Here is a 16,541-nt window from a genome sequence, read left to right on the forward strand (position 1 = left end):
ACACTGGTAAGTTATTTTATTCTACTCTGATAATAGCACTATTTTGAGCCTCTGAGCAGCACTGAGAAACAGAAGTTACAGGAACCACATCTCTCTACCATTCTAGCTCTTCTGCTGTCAAAAAAATTGCTGAGTGACTTTGATGCCTTCTGTATAAAAGGAACCGGTATAGATCTTAGCAGGAGAAAGACAATCTTCTACAGAAGTGGGCTACAGTGGAAATATTTCAGTAGATTGGATGAATATAATCTTCTGGTCAGCACAGATAGTATTAAGAGTAAACTCCTTGCAGAATTCTTGACATTAGTATAGATGCACCAAACAGAGGCCTGACTGAACACCTTTAGCTTAGATAATTTCACTTATATTGTGTGCTGTGGCGTTTAAGACTTTTTGCAGAATGAAGTAATGAAGTTCCAAGGTAAACTCTAAGCAATAAGACTGTCCTGCATGATTCAGCTCAGAGACTTAGTGTTTGAATGATTGGAGAATAACACATCCCTTGATGAACTTTTTTTCCTTGTCTCTGGCTCTTGCAAAAAAATCCTGTGCATGGGTACTGGATGCTGTGTGGAGAGAGATTTTTGTGTAGCATAGATAAAAATGTCTTTTTTGAAAGTTTGTATTGAAGGTTATAAACATGAATCAATAAAAAATGGAATTATCTATAAAGTACAGAAATACAGAAAACATCTCGTTACAGAGGAAGAAATTTCTATTCATTCAGTCTAGGTGATGGTTTGTCAGATAGTGAGTTATTGTTAGATGACAATAACACATGCACCAACTGTATGGGGGGTTTTGTGCATAAAATGATCTTTCATTATTTCTTTGTCAGATTTTGATTTTGTTGTTATACCTTTCCACCACTTTGAACAAGAGAAATTGTTGTTTTGGCTTATAGGAACTGTGCCACCTCTGTCACCAGAAGAGAAGAATTGAATAAGAGAAGCAACAGGAAAAAATCAATTTGTACGCACCGTTCCCTGGCTTTTATGACTCTGCTAAGGGACAGTTGTACAAAGCAGTGACTGACTTCCACTGTCCCTTTCTAAGCAAGAGACTGAGCAAGTTTCTAGTTTGCTGTGTGGTTAACCACACTGGAAAACTGGGGGTTTTTTTTTAGTTGCTGAAAGACGCAAAGTTCTTGCTCATTTGTGGCAAGGTAAACTGATTTATGGTGGTGGTTTGTTCGGCTGGTTACTTGTGCAGGCCTATTCTTACAAGGTTATCTTGTGCTGGTTGAATTTAAGCCTTAATGTCTTGAAATGGAAGACTTTGTAGTAAAAAATAAGTCTCTTTCAAGAAAAGAAGTTGTCATCAATTAAGAAAGCTTAAGTTTGATATGTCTGGGAAAAGGCTGCTCTCACACAGGAAGCTTTTGAAAATTGTGCTACGTATCACAGTTGTACTGAGACCTGAATTTCCTAGCAAAGCCTGTCATACATTTACAAGAAATAAAGTTGTGAAATACAATTGTAAGGGAATTGATGCTACAGTCCATATTTTAGAATATTGGACTAATACTGTGCCAGGCCAAAGAAATATCAATACAGTAAATAAGAAAACGAAATACTCGTGCTGATGGAATGAAGTATTGATTTAAGAAAGAGTCAAAAATTTGCTGTGTGCCATAAATAAAAAAATAGGTTTTAGCTGCCAATGTGCACTGGTGTTTGTTTATTTTTTTAGAGATTTTTGAGATTCCTAAAAGCGGTAGTATTTCAACATATGTAGGACTACAATCCTATTTTATTTGCTAATAAATGACTATAAGGAAAATAGATACGCTCTCTAAATTATCTGATTTGGCATGAGGATAGACAAACATTGACTGGAAAAAATACTCTGCTCCTGAAGGAAGGGTGCTTACAGTATATTTATAATCCTCTTTTGAAAAGCTAAGCAGAATTTCAGTTCCATATGTTATTTCAGTTGGAGGGAACTAACCTATGTAAGTTATCAGTAATTCATTGACTTTGGGCTAAGGGTAACTCCCATCATTAAGGATCTGCCTCTCTGTTTTTATTGGCTTTTAGTGATCAGACTGGGTAAGGACTAATCATCTTTAGAGGCTCAAGAATTTGTACAGCTTGTGGGAAAGACGTGAAGACAAACTCATCAATTAAAAAGAAAAAAACCCTTTTTTTATCAGTCTCAATGGGATAAATGTATCTCCATCAGCACAATCTCCTGCTGTTTTACAAATGTGACTCTATTTGTATACCTTCAGGCAAACCAAGCAAAGCATTATTATGTGGAATAATAAATTCAAGTTTTGAACTCTCTAGCATGCTATTCTGGTCTAAAGGACAGTATCTGGAGCAGTGAGACAGCTTTGATTGTAAAATTGATTACATACAGAGACTTGGGAAAATTAAACAGTGGCCTTAGCTGTCACTGGATGGACTGTTGTGTGGTATATATACTTTGGTGAGAATGAAACTAAGGAGCATGATGCTCTGAAAGCCTTGCTGAGTATGCACTTGGGAAGTCTGTGCACTAGAGGTTTGAGGTTGGAAAAGAGAGGTAGTGAAGCACAAGTGAGTGCAGGAGCTACAAACCCACCGAAGGCTTTGCTTGGGCGTCACTGGTGTTAAGGAAGGGGAGCTCTTGCAATTGAATGGCCGGGCAATCGCATTGTCCTTGGGTCCAGCCGGACCTGCGTTCTCCTCTGTCAGTCTTCTTTTTGTATTGGTTTAATAACCAGCTGCATTGTTAATGTGCAAGGACTGGTTGTTTTTTATAAGACACTTTTTTGTTTCTTTTAAACTAGAAAGATGAAAACTACAGAAGCCTACCACGAGATACTAGTAGCTGGTCTAACCAGTTTCAGAGAGACAATGCTCGTTCATCGTTAAGTGCCAGTCATCCCATGGTGGACAAGTGGCTGGAGAGGCAAGAACAGGTAATATATATGTGTATATATATATATTACTTTATCAATCTAATCTTTATGCTACTCCAAGCTATTACGAAGAAGTGTATTCTTATGTGATATTGGCTCTCTAAGCATGATACAAACACCAGCAGTATGCTGACTACATTTGTATGGGATTCCTTCTGCTTCCAAAAAACCACCTTAAGACTGAAATGGACAGCTGCAAATTATTTCTTTTTTGAGTCAAACATATTTATATAGTATGTGGAGTGCTGCTGTTCTTCACAACTGATACCAACAGGGTTATTTTAATTAGAGACTATTATTTTGATAAACTTTTTGCTGTTGAAAGCTAATAATATTACTACAGAATAGCCAAATATGGGTCAGTTTTGGCATTGCACTTTTAAATGCTTGTTATTCTTAAAATTGTAAAATACATTAGTTATAAATTTGAAGACAGTGTTACCATATTTATTTAGTGTACATTTATACTGCTTTTGATCTTGGGCTTTTTTGAGACACTAAGTAATTCCAACTTGGGGTTTTTTACTAATAAGATGGTAGTCATAGAAGTTTAAAGGTCTGAAATTAAAATTACCTAGCAGTCACTTTATGTATTTGTATGTGTCTGAAATTTTCCGAGAAGTGTCTTCAAATGTATAATGAAAATGCATCTTTATTATGGAGACTGGAAATATAACAGGAAGCCCATATATAGCCTAGTGCATATGTAGGATTATTACCTCATTTTTCTTCTTTATACAATGTGACAGGAAAACACCGAGTTTTTGCATTGAACATAAATGTACAAATTTTGTATTTTACAGCAATAGGGCATAAAACCAGAATTTGCTTTATACAGAGGAGCTTCAAAATGAAATTTGCCATCTGACACAGCTCAAGCTTCTTACACTGTGCCTTGTGAACAGAGGGGAAGGTTTAGAGTCCAGCGCTGGGCTGGTGTCCTGGGACTGGTCTCCTTCACCCACAAATCCCATACCGATATTTGAAGCCCAGCATTGCCAAATCCTAGGATATTCCAAACGTTCTGTATTCAACGCCATTCTTGGTTAGAAAGGAGCTTAAGTAATATCACGGAGTATAAAAACATAACAAACCCCAAATGTGAGCTATTAACTATTTTTGTATCTTGTAATTAGCCGCAGATTCATTTAAAATTACCTGTTTTATGAAAAAAAAACCCTGTCTTTGGTCCTTGTATATTTTCCTCTGCACATTTAATGATAGTGGTAGTTCCGTTACTATTTGCCTCTCAAAAGATGTGGTGTTAGTGCAGATGAGTTTAGCTGCTGTCTCTGTATCTGCCTGTGTTGAAATGGAAAGTTGGTGCCCAGATTCGAAGGCATCCCCTGTGACGGTTCTGCTTGTTTGATGTTTTCGAGGCATATTTCCATGCGTCATTAGATTTTCACCGTGGCAGTTACTGAAAGTGTTGTCTCAGCAAAAGAAGTTAGATTAGGAATCTTAATAGCGATCATCTTATAAAATGTTTGGTACATGAAAATTTTAATATAGGATGTTTTATATTAAGTTTTGTGCTGATTTTGGTCTCCAGACAGCTTAACTAGTTCAATTTATTCACCAATTAGGTAAATAATTGGGCACTAGTGGTAGTCTGGAAGCGTATTTGTTACCTGAGTTAACTGGTTGAAGTCTGAAATTGCAAATACTGTGTTTCTTCTGAGCAAGTTTTCTGCTTTTTGTTTTTGTTTGTTTGTGGTGGTGGTTTTTTTGAGAGAAAGAGGGTTCGTTCTTTAAATGTGTTAATAGATCTGCGTGTACCTGGCAGACCAGGATCCTTTTGTGATTTCCTATCAGCAGGATAATTAATTAGGCCGACACCTGTTTAACAGGGTCCGCAGAGGAGAAGGACGCCCGTAGTGAGAGTGGGATGCGGCAGAGCTCTGCAGGGAGAGGGAGGGAAGGGCCTGCCAGGGGATGGAGCAGCTGCAGACAGAGATATTCTTCCGCTCTTTTTGGGGTATTAAACTCTAATATCTTTTTCAGTATCCTCTGTGGGCTTTTTGCTTCCCACTGGTCAAGCCTTTCACTTCTGTGAAGAAGAAACTCGAGCGACGAGGTTGCTATCTGGCATAACGAATTAATTTAGCAACTTCCAGTCCTGTTCCTGTGTGCTCGGCAGAGCTGTGGAGGGGCTGAGTGGTCTGCGCGCCCTGCCTGTATGTGCATAACAAGCAGCAGACAGCAGGTCTGGCACCAAGGGTAAGGCAGTGACAGTGCCAAGAAACCTCGAGGGCAGAACCCATTACAGATACCAGGGGTAATAATAGTCCTGGTCTAACCTGCCTTTATGGCTCTCAGAGGAGGTAGTAGTAAACGTTAGATTCATCTTGCACGCTCCAGAGGCTTGTTGTTGGAGGAAGGCTCTTCTGGCTTGGATTGAGTTGCTTCTCTTGAAGCTTGCCTCATCTCTTCCTTTTGAATGTAAGGAGAAAAAAATTTCCATGATGATCTTTGTCAGCTTCTAACATACAGGAATATTCCCTGGAATTGCGCTTTGGGGATTGAAGGTGTGATGTGCCAAAGAAGTTCAATTATTTCTGCGTGGACGACACTTCATTTCCCATAAGCAGAACTATGGAGCAAATTGTGATTCTGCAGCATCACAGCCTGTTCTGCAGATGAAACTGCAAGAGACCTTGTTTCTTGGAAATCATTATAGGCTGCTCTGGCAGTGACTAGTAAGGGCACAGAATTAGGTATGTTCTAGTAGTTGTTAAAGAAGTAGTTCTGTAAAATTCTCTAGGTTTTAGCGCCTTAAAATGGAGGAATGTGTGAAGCCTGTTAAAATTCCTGGAAGTAATTGCTTTTGCTCCTATCTATTGTGCTTTAGTAGGGCCCTGCTAAATTAGAGTGATACATCAAAGAAATGGAGAAGATTAATTCTGCTTTCTGAGTCCTTTAAGATATTCTGATTGTATGTGCTGGTTAGCTAGATCTGCCTCAGGATTGTTCCCAGTTCAGTTCCAGAGCCCTCTGGCTGTCCACAGGGCACATGGTCTGTGAATTTCTCAGAAAGTTTTGGTATTTCTCAAGCCCACGAAGTAAGTAATGTGAAACTGTTTGTACCAAAGAATCATTTCACCACTGGAAAGTCAAAAATCCAAATACAGTTTCAGAATATAGTTAGAAAGTTAAGGATTTTATTTTTTACTCTTTTGCTCAATTATTTCATTAATTCTCTCCTACAGATTGTCAAGTTCTAGGGACAAAATTTGCAATCTTTAATTTAATTCTGAAATATCTGAAAAGAAAAAGAAACAGTTGTTTTTTGTTCTTCACCTTGCCGTCCACAGCACTTTCTTTTCCCCCCACAGCAACCAAACTTTGAGGAATAGTTGAAAAATCTTATTTCCTCTGAAATGTATTAATATATATGGCAATGTCACTTTTATTTGAGAAACCTTTTTTCCCTGAGTTCACTTCGAGACTTGCTCAGGCCCTGATCAAATCTGGACTCATGCTGTTCGATACCAGGGAGACATGAAAAGGGAACGTATGAAAGAGTTAAACTTTTCACCAATTCCTTAAGTTTAAGTACAGAGAAAGCTTCTCCTGGGTGGTCATTTTAGTTTCATTAGTCAAATATTGGAACTGGCAGCAATCAAAGCACCTTGAACTGAAATAGTATATTCCTGGCTCTGCTGCAGAGGCCTGTTTCGCAGAAGGATTAAGAGGACCAGGCTGTGCTGTGTGCTGGGAAAGGGTGCGAGAGCAGCAGGAGAGGGCAGTTGTACAGCTGCCCTGCTTACGGATGAAATGGTTGATCAGATTTGCAAATACAATGAGATTGGTTCAATTAAAATCATATGCAAATATATATACATAACTATTGGATATATATCTGTATTTGTCAGTGCATGAAAGCAAGGTAGGAGACGGAGCAGAATTTCATGGTTATTACTGAAGAACAGGTCTAATTCCTAAAATCCCAGTAGCTTTCTAGTATCTAGCAAAAACCAGAGATAAAAGCAACTCAAATGTATTCTGAAATGGGAAGAGAAGTTGGTTACTGCTGCTGTCTTCCTGAGCAGGAATGTGCTGTGCGGAACACTTCCCCTAAGTTATTCTTGTTCGTGACATCTGTCCATAGTAATCTGGTAAGGTTTCTCTGGTTCCTTTTTCAATGAGATCAGACATGCAAGTAGCATATGGTCTTACATCTCCAGCTGTAGAGTACCTGCCTTCAGCTTGTATTTTCAGGAAAATAAGGCCTGCTTTTAATATGATTGAATATACTCTCTTAAGGCATTTGGATGCTATAAATCAGTGCGTTTCAGCACTGTCAGTTGAAAAAAAAAATTATCAGAGCTTCAGAGGTAGGTTGGTGAATCTAAACCAGTAACTTCCTGTGGATTCTCTTACCCATGTTGTCAAATTTTTCATTTAACAACAAAAACTCTGCTTCTGTTTTATGCCTTAACCTAAGAATAGAAAGCAGAAATGGAGTTCATTCATTTTGTTTAGTTCTGAATGTTTCACAGTGGTATAGGTAATGTATATAAATATTTTTATTTTCACTAGTGTACCTCTTTTGTGTTTCTCCTTGTCCGACAGGTGTATCTTGGCTTTTGTTTTTAGGTTTTGTTATGACTGTAACTACAGTGGAAAGGTCTACAACTTCTGTGTTTCATAGCCTGGAGATGGGGAGGCTTGGGGGTTGGAGGCTCTTCTTATCTCAAACTCCTCACATGTAGAGGTTGGAACTGCAGTAAAAACTATTGTCATTAGGAGTTGTGCTTTAAGAATTGGAAAAAGGATTAGCTAGGCTTCAGTTGGAGGAATAATTTTAACTGGTTATCCATTACTCTGTACAACGCCAAGATAGAGTCTCATTACTTTCCTCCCTGTCTGAGTACAGGCACTTTATAATTTGTCTCTTGTGATAACAATCTTAATGAACATAGAACCATGACAGCATATAAATTATAAAATACAAAGATGATTTTAAAGCTTGTCATATCCCTTATAAAGAATTTCTGTCACAAGATAGAGATATGCTCTAGGTCTCATACAGAGGCCTGTCTCTTTTTGGGGGCTCTTCAGTGGATTGTCCCGTATGAAAGGCAGGGGTGTATGGATGTAGCCAGGAAGCTATCCAGGGATTGTGAAACCAGGCAGGACTACTCTGAGGCTGAGCCTGGGAGGAAAAAATGTTACCAGCTATTGAACAAGGCCATGGCTCATGCAGTTTGCTTGTTTCTGCAGGTAGAGCTATGGGCTGCGGCCGAGAAAGGCATGGCTTGGCACTTGACTTAGTATTAAATAATTAGCCATAGCTATAACTGTGGACAGGTAGAAGCAGTGAATAGTGCATTGGTAGAGGATTCGCTTAAGGTTTATTTTAGTCAAAAAGCTGATCAGAAGACCTCAAGGTGCTCCTGCAAGAGTTCAAAGTCTCCCCAGTGCCATATCCACTTGCAAATTCAGCTTTTTTGCTACTTGAGGCTGGGGTTCTTGGCCGTGTGATCACACCAGCTTCCACCTGATGGGGTTGTCAACACCCCAAGTGCTACAGCTGTTTCTTCTTGCTTTTGTACTGTGAAGAAAGTGAAAAGCTTGATTTGGCTCAAGAATACTTTCTCTTAGCTGCTGCTGCTGCAGGTAGTTAGGTATTGACTGCTCCCTTTATTTCTGTATATTGGCAAGATGTTAACTCCTTCAGCTCAGAAACTCAAATGCTCAAATGAAATGTAAGCTATAAAGTGCTGGCTTGACCCTCCACTCAGCAGGAAGAGGGGCAGTTACGTCTCAGCAAGGGCAGCGGTTGCATCTAGCTCTGAGCCAGCCAAATGCCCTGTCTGGCTGCCAGAAGAGCACCTTGAGATCTTGGAGCCATTACTAAACACAGCTGTAATAATCTTCTTCTTTTCTCTTTTCTTTTTCTTTGACTGATCACACTTTATGAATTTTTTTTTATACGTGCTATGGTCAAAATTATTAAATAATTTCTAATATCCTTTGACTTCCTGAAAGAGTGTAGTGGTATTGGGTATCACTGATCTGTACAGGACCACAATTAAGTGATTATTCTGTAACTTGTTTCAGTGTTCTCCCTGTGTTGCATTTATTATTATTATATTAGAAAAAATACTGTGCATAGTGACCTCCAAAATGGGAAACCTGTATTTAGGTGTTTATAATGTGAGTACCTACATAAAAATATCCAGACTCCTGTTGTGTTGTACTGGAGTCTAGATCTTCATTGACCCGAGGCATGCGTGCAGTCAGCTGGGTCGCTTCCAGGCTGGACCCCGCTGAGCTGCTGCCAGCGGCTGAGGCTCTGGTGGGTGTTGAGGTGCCCAGTTCCCACAGACACATCTTGCTGGAGCTGGTTCTGTATTATGTATCAGAACGCTTAAAGAGGGACATGAGAGGGTAAAACAGGCTCTTACGATGGGCATGTAAGTTCTCTATTTGTGTATTTATGATTTCTGCTTTTTAAGGTTAAAATCTTTACCACGTTTTTCTGTAGTGAGAATCAGAATCACAGGCCTTTTCTAGGTTTAAATCTGACTTTGAACCTACTGGCTTCAGATCTGGATTTCTAAATCTAAACTTCATTTCCGTATTTAAAAGCCATTTGATTTTTAGGTTCTAACTTGATCTATTTCTGATTTTTATGTGGACTCTAATTCCTCCCCCCTAGAAGAGTTGTCATGTCTTCTGAATTCAGAAGAATCTCTGTATTCTTCTGTATAAAGCTTAGATATGAATACACTAATACACATATTTATTAAATGTTCTCTAAATGTGTGTATAACCACAGAAACAAAGAGAAGCTGCCTGAAAGAGAAAGGCTTATCTGTATGCTGAATGCATCAGTATGTACAGAGACAGAATCAAATTTCAAACTACAGTATGTATTAGTTTTAAGAAAATATTAACATGGAATTTAGAAGTCTGTGCACTTTTATGCAAAATGGACATTCATGGACATGACCTTAATTGTATATTTTGGAAAGAGATTATTCTTCTTATTTGTCTTGGAGTCATGAACAAATGTGAAGTTGTTTTTCAGTGCTGAGGGCTTCAGTTTGTATAAGGTAGGAGGTTGGAATAAACAGCTTTAGTGCTTGGGGACAGTGGTAGTGGTGATGCTTTTATAAACAGTGTTTCATGCTGGCATCTGTCTTGTTCTCCTTTGAAAAATAATCTGTCATTTCGTACTGTGTAGTAAATAGGTGAGACAGTTCGGGGGCTGCGGTCTACTTTCAGTTATATGCTGCTGTGTAGATCTGAATTCAGTGGCAGAATGTAGCTCTATATGTGGAGAGGTGATTATAGTCCACAATTTAAAAAAAATAGAAAAGTCAATTTTACAAAAAACCTCATGGATTTTAAGTGTTATAGAAAAAGACATGCTTCACATTCAGATTTATATCCTCACACCCTCCGACTCACTCTCATACACGTGCACGTAAGTATGCAGATGGACTGGGCTGAAATTTAAAGAATCGTAGAACAGCCCAGGTTGGAAGTGACCACCAAAGATCATCTGGTCCAACCTTTTGTGGGAAGGGGAGCCTAGATGAGACTACCTAGCACTCTGTCCAATCCCATCTTGAAAACCTCCAGTGCTGGGAACTCTACCACGTCCCTGGGCACGGTTCCAGTGCATGACTGTTCTCACTGTAAAAAAAAATTCTTTCATATATCAAGATGTAACCCCTCCTGGTACAACTTGTACCGGTAGCCCCTTGTCTTCTCCATGTGCCTCCTTGTGAAGAGACAGCCTCTGTCCTTTTTGTAGCCGCTCTTTAAGTAATAGAATACTGTGATGAGGTCCCTCCTGAGCCTTCTCTTCTCCAGGGAGAAAAGACCTAACTCCTTCAGTCTTTCCTCACAGGGCAGGTTCTCCAGCCCTTTGATCATCTTTGTGGGCCTCCTTTGGACCCTCTCCAGTCTATCCGCATCTTCCATGAATAGTGGGGACCAGAACGGGACATGCAGCCAAACAAGTGCTAGTATCTGCCAGAAGACTTACTCTGTTCTGCAGAACCTTTCTGAAGAGTGTTGGCATGCATGAAGGGCATTTTCAGACCTGCTAGTAACCATACACTGCTGTTTTCCTGCCCTTTGGGAGCAAACTATTTAAATAATCACGTAGTTATGGTAGTTAATGGTAATAAATCTATGATACCAGGGGTACAAGCAGTACTCTCTTAAATTACGTGGAGATTCTGTAAGAAGCTTTAAATAAATGATTGCTGTTAGTTTTCTGACTATTTTCTAAGTATTTTGCAGAACAGTATTATCTCTGGCTTTTTTGACTGCTGTCTGTCCACGGTAGCAGGTCAGATAAGGACATCTGAAAATCCCTTACTGGGCCTGGAAGAGCGTTTCATCTAAAGGATGTCTCAATTCTTCCTTTTCTTCTTTGTTTTCTTTTGAACTTGTTTTCTTTCTTCATGCTGTGAAAGAGGTTTATCTTCTCATATGTTTACTTTTTAGTCCAGGCATATATAATGTATCCCAATGAGATTTTTATAATAGAAATGCTCTCACTATTTTCATAATGTGCTTGTTGCTGCTACCATGCTGTGTCCTCAGAAGCCCCAGTGGGAAGGTGGTATGAGGGAGTGCTGCGCAGCCCTGCTCGAGGCGGCGGCGGCTGCGGGGGTCCCGGGGGCTCCATGCAGCCCTGCCTGCGTGGGTGGGAGCGCGGGGGCAAGGTGGCCCCTTGACGGCAGAGCGAGCGACACTGAGCAGGAGCCGCAATTACAGCGTGCCAAAGCAATGCAGAAGTGAAATACATTAGTAAAATTAAAATTTGTCCTCATTCCCTTGGTGGGTAATACAGTTAATGAAAATAGATCTAACCAAATTAAGATAATTTATTTCATTAGTTTACAGCACTGTAAAACTTTTCAGGGCAGTGCAGCCCTTCCGTACAAACCTGAAATAGATGCAGTTCCACTATTCACTTCAAAGACCACAAAGGTTAAAAGTTTTAAATGTATTAAAGCAATTCTGTTAATTGTGCCTATAGAGGATTCTCCCTCGCCCTTGGTAAAGTATTCTTAATTTAAAATTCACATTATGCTCATTCTGCATTCTAGCCTTTTAACCAAAGTGTAAATATGTAAGTGATTACTTGTATCTTTGAGGCTTAAAAAGAAATCCTGCCTTTTTGTTTCAGAAGGTGGTACTGGTAGTACATGGTATTAATATTTTACCCTTTTTCCCTTCCATTTTGTGTTGTTCTCATTTTCTCTGCTCTACCTTTCTCTTCTTCCTGCATACCTGCTTTGTGTTTCACAGTACAGATTTCCACAGGACAGCAACCAATTCCTTGGAAAGAGAGAGATGATATCTCTACATCCCAGCTCCCCAAATCCCTTTTCTGTTTTATTTTCTAGACTGTTGATGATGTCCTTTTTTATGTTCTATCAGAAAGACACCATTGAAAATTAGGAAGTTATCCCAAATACTGTTTTTTCCCCTGTTCCTTTCAAATTATAAGAAAACCCAAGATTGAGAATTTGCTTGGTTTTGTTGCCAAGCCAAACTTCTATAATTCTGCATTAGGAATCAGTCTGACCTTAGCTTAAGCTTCACATTAACTTAATTTTCAGTTAACTTAATTTACATTTTAGAATTTGCTTGACTTGACATGGAAAAATAAGTGCCTCTTTTTTTTTTTTTTTTTTTTTTTTAATAGTCTGGTTTTCTTCCTAGTACAATTTTTCTTCTAAATGGCTAATGTTACTTATTTAACTTATTTAAAAGAAACATTTATATTATTAATTTGTAGTGGAAGTTGTAGTCCTTTGTACAATAAAATAGAACAACTTACCTGACAGGAACATGGATGTGAGGGCTCTTTGCTTTTCAACTGTAGTTTTTAGGCGAGATTCAGGTAAATCACTGCTGAGTCATGCAAGTCAGTTAATTCCAAACAGAACAGAAATAAAGTCAGAATGGTTGTTTAGGGCAAGGGAAAATGACAGATTTTATCTGAATAGGAACCTTATCTCATTTGTTGAATAACAGCAGGATGATTTTTATACTTTTTTCTTTCTATGAATTATTAATTATGAGAAAGATGCTTTCAGAAAAGGGCCAAGTTTGCCCTGTCTGTTGTGGAAGTGATCGTTAATTTATCTTCCATTGTTGGAAATAGGAAAGGTGCTTATTCTTTAAAATCCTGTGTGGACAAGTCACTTTAATGACATGGTTGCACTTTCCTGTAAAGGGGAATGGTACTGTGTAACTTGGAGTTAATAATTGAGTTATGTGGAAGTAATTTGTCTGGGTTTTTGTTTTATTTTGGGTTTTAAATTTAATTTCGATTTTATTGCTTAAGTACGAGCATTTCATTATTGAATGTAGTACTCTTTGGCTGTATTAAGTGGTTACTGTAATTTATAGGATACTTTGAGAAATGTCATGATTCCTCATGAAGTGACACAGCAAGATTTAGTGAGTGCAGCGACTGAGTGAATGGAATTACGTAATATGACCTAGTCGATGCGATATACCATAAGATTTTAATTTATTTCATCAGTATAACTGGAAGAGAAAAGAAGATAATAGTCCAGCCTTGCCAATTCATTCACTGACTGATTTGAAAATAAGTCCATTCTAAATTTATCTTGAAACTACTTGGAGTTGCGTACGAAATGGTCAACCTCTATAGTTTCCAGGGCTGGGGAGGGGGCGAGCAGGGAGAACAGGAATTTGGTTGCTTAGGAAATTAGGGTGTACGAAAAAGTTATTTACTTTTGTATGTGTCACATGCAAAACAGAAGAAATGACAATCCCTCTCTTATTTTTAAAATTATTTTATTTGGTCTGATTTAATGAATAATTCAAAAGTGTTTTCATAAGATTCAGCAACTAACTGCCAACTGCCTTGTGGCACTGATAAGGGCTTTTGCTGAATCCCTATGCCAGGAAAACTGATTTGTAGGAAGGAAAGGAAAGGAAAGGAAGGAAAGGAAGGAAAGGAAAGGGAACTGGGAGGAACTGGAAAGGAAAGGGAAGTTTACCAGGAAGGAAAACTGATTTGTAACTGGTGCAGTTACTCTGGTTAAGGTGGGTTCCGTACTCAGGATACACAGAATTAAAACAAATACAGCACAACTAGTGTTTCCGTGAGGAAGCAATCGATCGGAAACATGTGAAGCACTAAAAATATTAATGAACTAAAGACTTTCTCCTGTAAAGATTTTACTTTTGAAATAAATATTCCTTTTAAGTTTTGATTGCTTGTATGTGATATTTTAAGAATAAAAATTGTTGCCCAGATTTCATATTAAGGTATCACTCACTTTCATGCCAGCTGCATGTGATTAACTTCATTTGGATTGAAAATTTTTATGCTGCTTTTTCCAGCCCAGAGATGACAATTTATGAATTAGAGTAAAATCAGTTGGCTATTATTATTTTAGCATATTTGCCATTTAAAATAGTTTGCTTTCACAGTTTAAGAATTAACGTTAAGGGCAGCATACATATGCAACTATTGCCAAAACGGGAGGGGGTGGGAAAAGAAAAATCCTTTAGGCTGTGTATTGCAAACATTTTTACAGACTGTGGAATAAACACCCGAGGAGCGAGGTATCCAGTATGAACAAAACCTCTGGTCCTCTTAGTATTTCTTCAGAATGCTAGGCAGGAAGCCAGTGTTCAATCACTTTGTATCAAAACTTAATTTCCTCTTCCTTTTGGATACCCTCATTTGTCTTCAAAAACCTTTACTTTCCTAATGTGTAGGAATTCATGATTGCTTATAATTTCAGTTCATTTATCCAAAGCACAGAGTAAATTAAATGTCCCAAAAGAAAGCAGTCATATCTGTGAGCATCTCTATTTAAAATTATTGAAAGTTACAATGGAGTATTCCATAATACCATTTTTATTTATCTTGATTTTCTAGGCAGTAATTGTTACAACAAAGCACAGATTTCGTAAAGCAAGCCCATCAGTATTTCTTCCTTGTAGTTACACTTCATCACTATAAATAGCTTTCTCTTCATGAAGACTCTTTTAACTCATCCTCTCATCAAAACTGATGGATTTTGCTGGTGATTTGAAGGTCAGTAAAATTGGTCTCCGTGCAAAAGAAGCATCTTATAATATTATACTTCAGCAGGGTAGTGTGTATTGCGGCATTCTGGGCAGGTGAAATTGATGGGGCTCGAGGACCTTGCCATTTTTCCCCTAAATTAACAAATGTCAGTCGTACTGAAAAGCTGAAGATGGGGTAGGAGGCACTTCAGCTCCGTACTGGTGTGTCAGGGGACAGCAGAAAAGACTGGCACGTAGGCTGGGAAATGTGTAGAAAAAACCAGAAGAAATTGTTATATCTGCATCTATGTGAAATTCCTACCTCATTGCAATGCAGTTCCCTGATGGCTTTTTTCATTTTCCAGCTACATGTGCATGTGAACAGAAAAAGAGGCACAGCTGAAGAGAAGTTGTGCCCTCCCATGCCGGGCCCCTGGGGGTTTGAGCGCGCTGGCGTCAGGCACGCTTTGACTCGTCTTACTGTAAAGCCAAACCTCAGAAACCTGGGGTGAATTCAGAGCAGGGCTTGCATCTGCAAACTCTGTTTCGGGGTGGTGGGAGTCATAACGAAACCGCCTCCCGGGCTGTTTCAGCAGGGCAAACAGCAGCTGCAGAAGCTCTGCTGGCCTGCACAAGCTGGAAGCTGACGGGTGTCCTGGTGAGAAGTGATACCTTTCTGGGTCATCCGAATTTGGAGCCTCTACAGAGGACAACATTTGTTTGACTCATGACAGCATCTTTCTGCTTGCCAGTTAACATATAGCAAACTTTCCTGTTCATTTTTGTAGTTCAGCGTTCTTACTGCTCATCCATATATACATTAGAGTTATATGAAGTACATGTCCGTACTTGTTTATATACTAGAAATACAGATCACTTCATTAACTGCCCACTTTTAGGAGCAGTATTTTAAAGTGCTGTCATTTATGACACATTTCTATATTTATGTGTGTATCTATATGTTTAAATGTATCCATATATAATTTGTAAAACTTACTTTATGACAAATGTTTTTCTTGTAACTGCATTTTCAAATACATTCATGTTGTGGAGTTCTCAGTCACCTTCCTGATATTACGGTTATCCTGATAACTTCAGTAATTGTTTTAGAGGAGAAAGTGCCCAGTGTAGACTTTTGCATACTAGAAGAGGTAGTAAAGAAATATAATTTTGTTTTCTTTGAATTTGACTTTGTTTTTTACCCCAAAAAAGCAGTAGTCTTTATGGTTATATACCTACAGCTAGCCTGACATTATGGTGATGGCATAAGATGTTTGTTCAATCATGTGTAGCAGTATCAATTTAATTCATTTAACAATCTGGAAAATTAGTCTTAAGTAATGCATTTTAAAAGTACTACTACTAATTATTTATTTCAAGTTCTGATTTTAAGAAGATTTTTCAGGAAAAGCTGAACTTCAAGCATATAAGTACTACACATCAGTTTCTCAATTTTCAAATCTTGGATTATTTTTCTTTCCCTATTTTAATACCAGTAGTCTGAACTGGGATAGCTTTTAGGTAATTGTGGTGATTGAAATCAAGGAGACCCTAAATAAGACTGGAGGTCAGCAAAGCTATTAGTGTGACAAAGTTTAAC

The 16,541-nt window shown here is 38.5% G+C and overlaps 1 protein-coding gene across 16 annotated transcripts in view; it reads left to right on the top strand.

Moving 5' to 3' along the window:
• The window catches only part of PARD3 (par-3 family cell polarity regulator), a 465,648-nt gene that overhangs the window by 204,145 nt on the left and 244,962 nt on the right, over window positions 1-16,541 (top strand). For 10 of the 16 annotated variants that reach the window (XM_075492487.1, XM_075492496.1, XM_075492486.1 and 7 more), the window contains exon 5: window positions 2,777-2,908. The exons of the other annotated variants lie outside the window; for them this stretch is intronic. In XM_075492487.1, the coding sequence (XP_075348602.1) occupies window positions 2,777-2,908 (132 nt within the window). The remainder of the gene's footprint in view (window positions 1-2,776; window positions 2,909-16,541) is intronic. 16 annotated transcript variants of the gene reach the window in all.

Source organism: Mycteria americana, chromosome 2 (assembly GCF_035582795.1).
Source record: "Mycteria americana isolate JAX WOST 10 ecotype Jacksonville Zoo and Gardens chromosome 2, USCA_MyAme_1.0, whole genome shotgun sequence".
NCBI classification, from domain to species: domain Eukaryota; kingdom Metazoa; phylum Chordata; class Aves; order Ciconiiformes; family Ciconiidae; genus Mycteria; species Mycteria americana.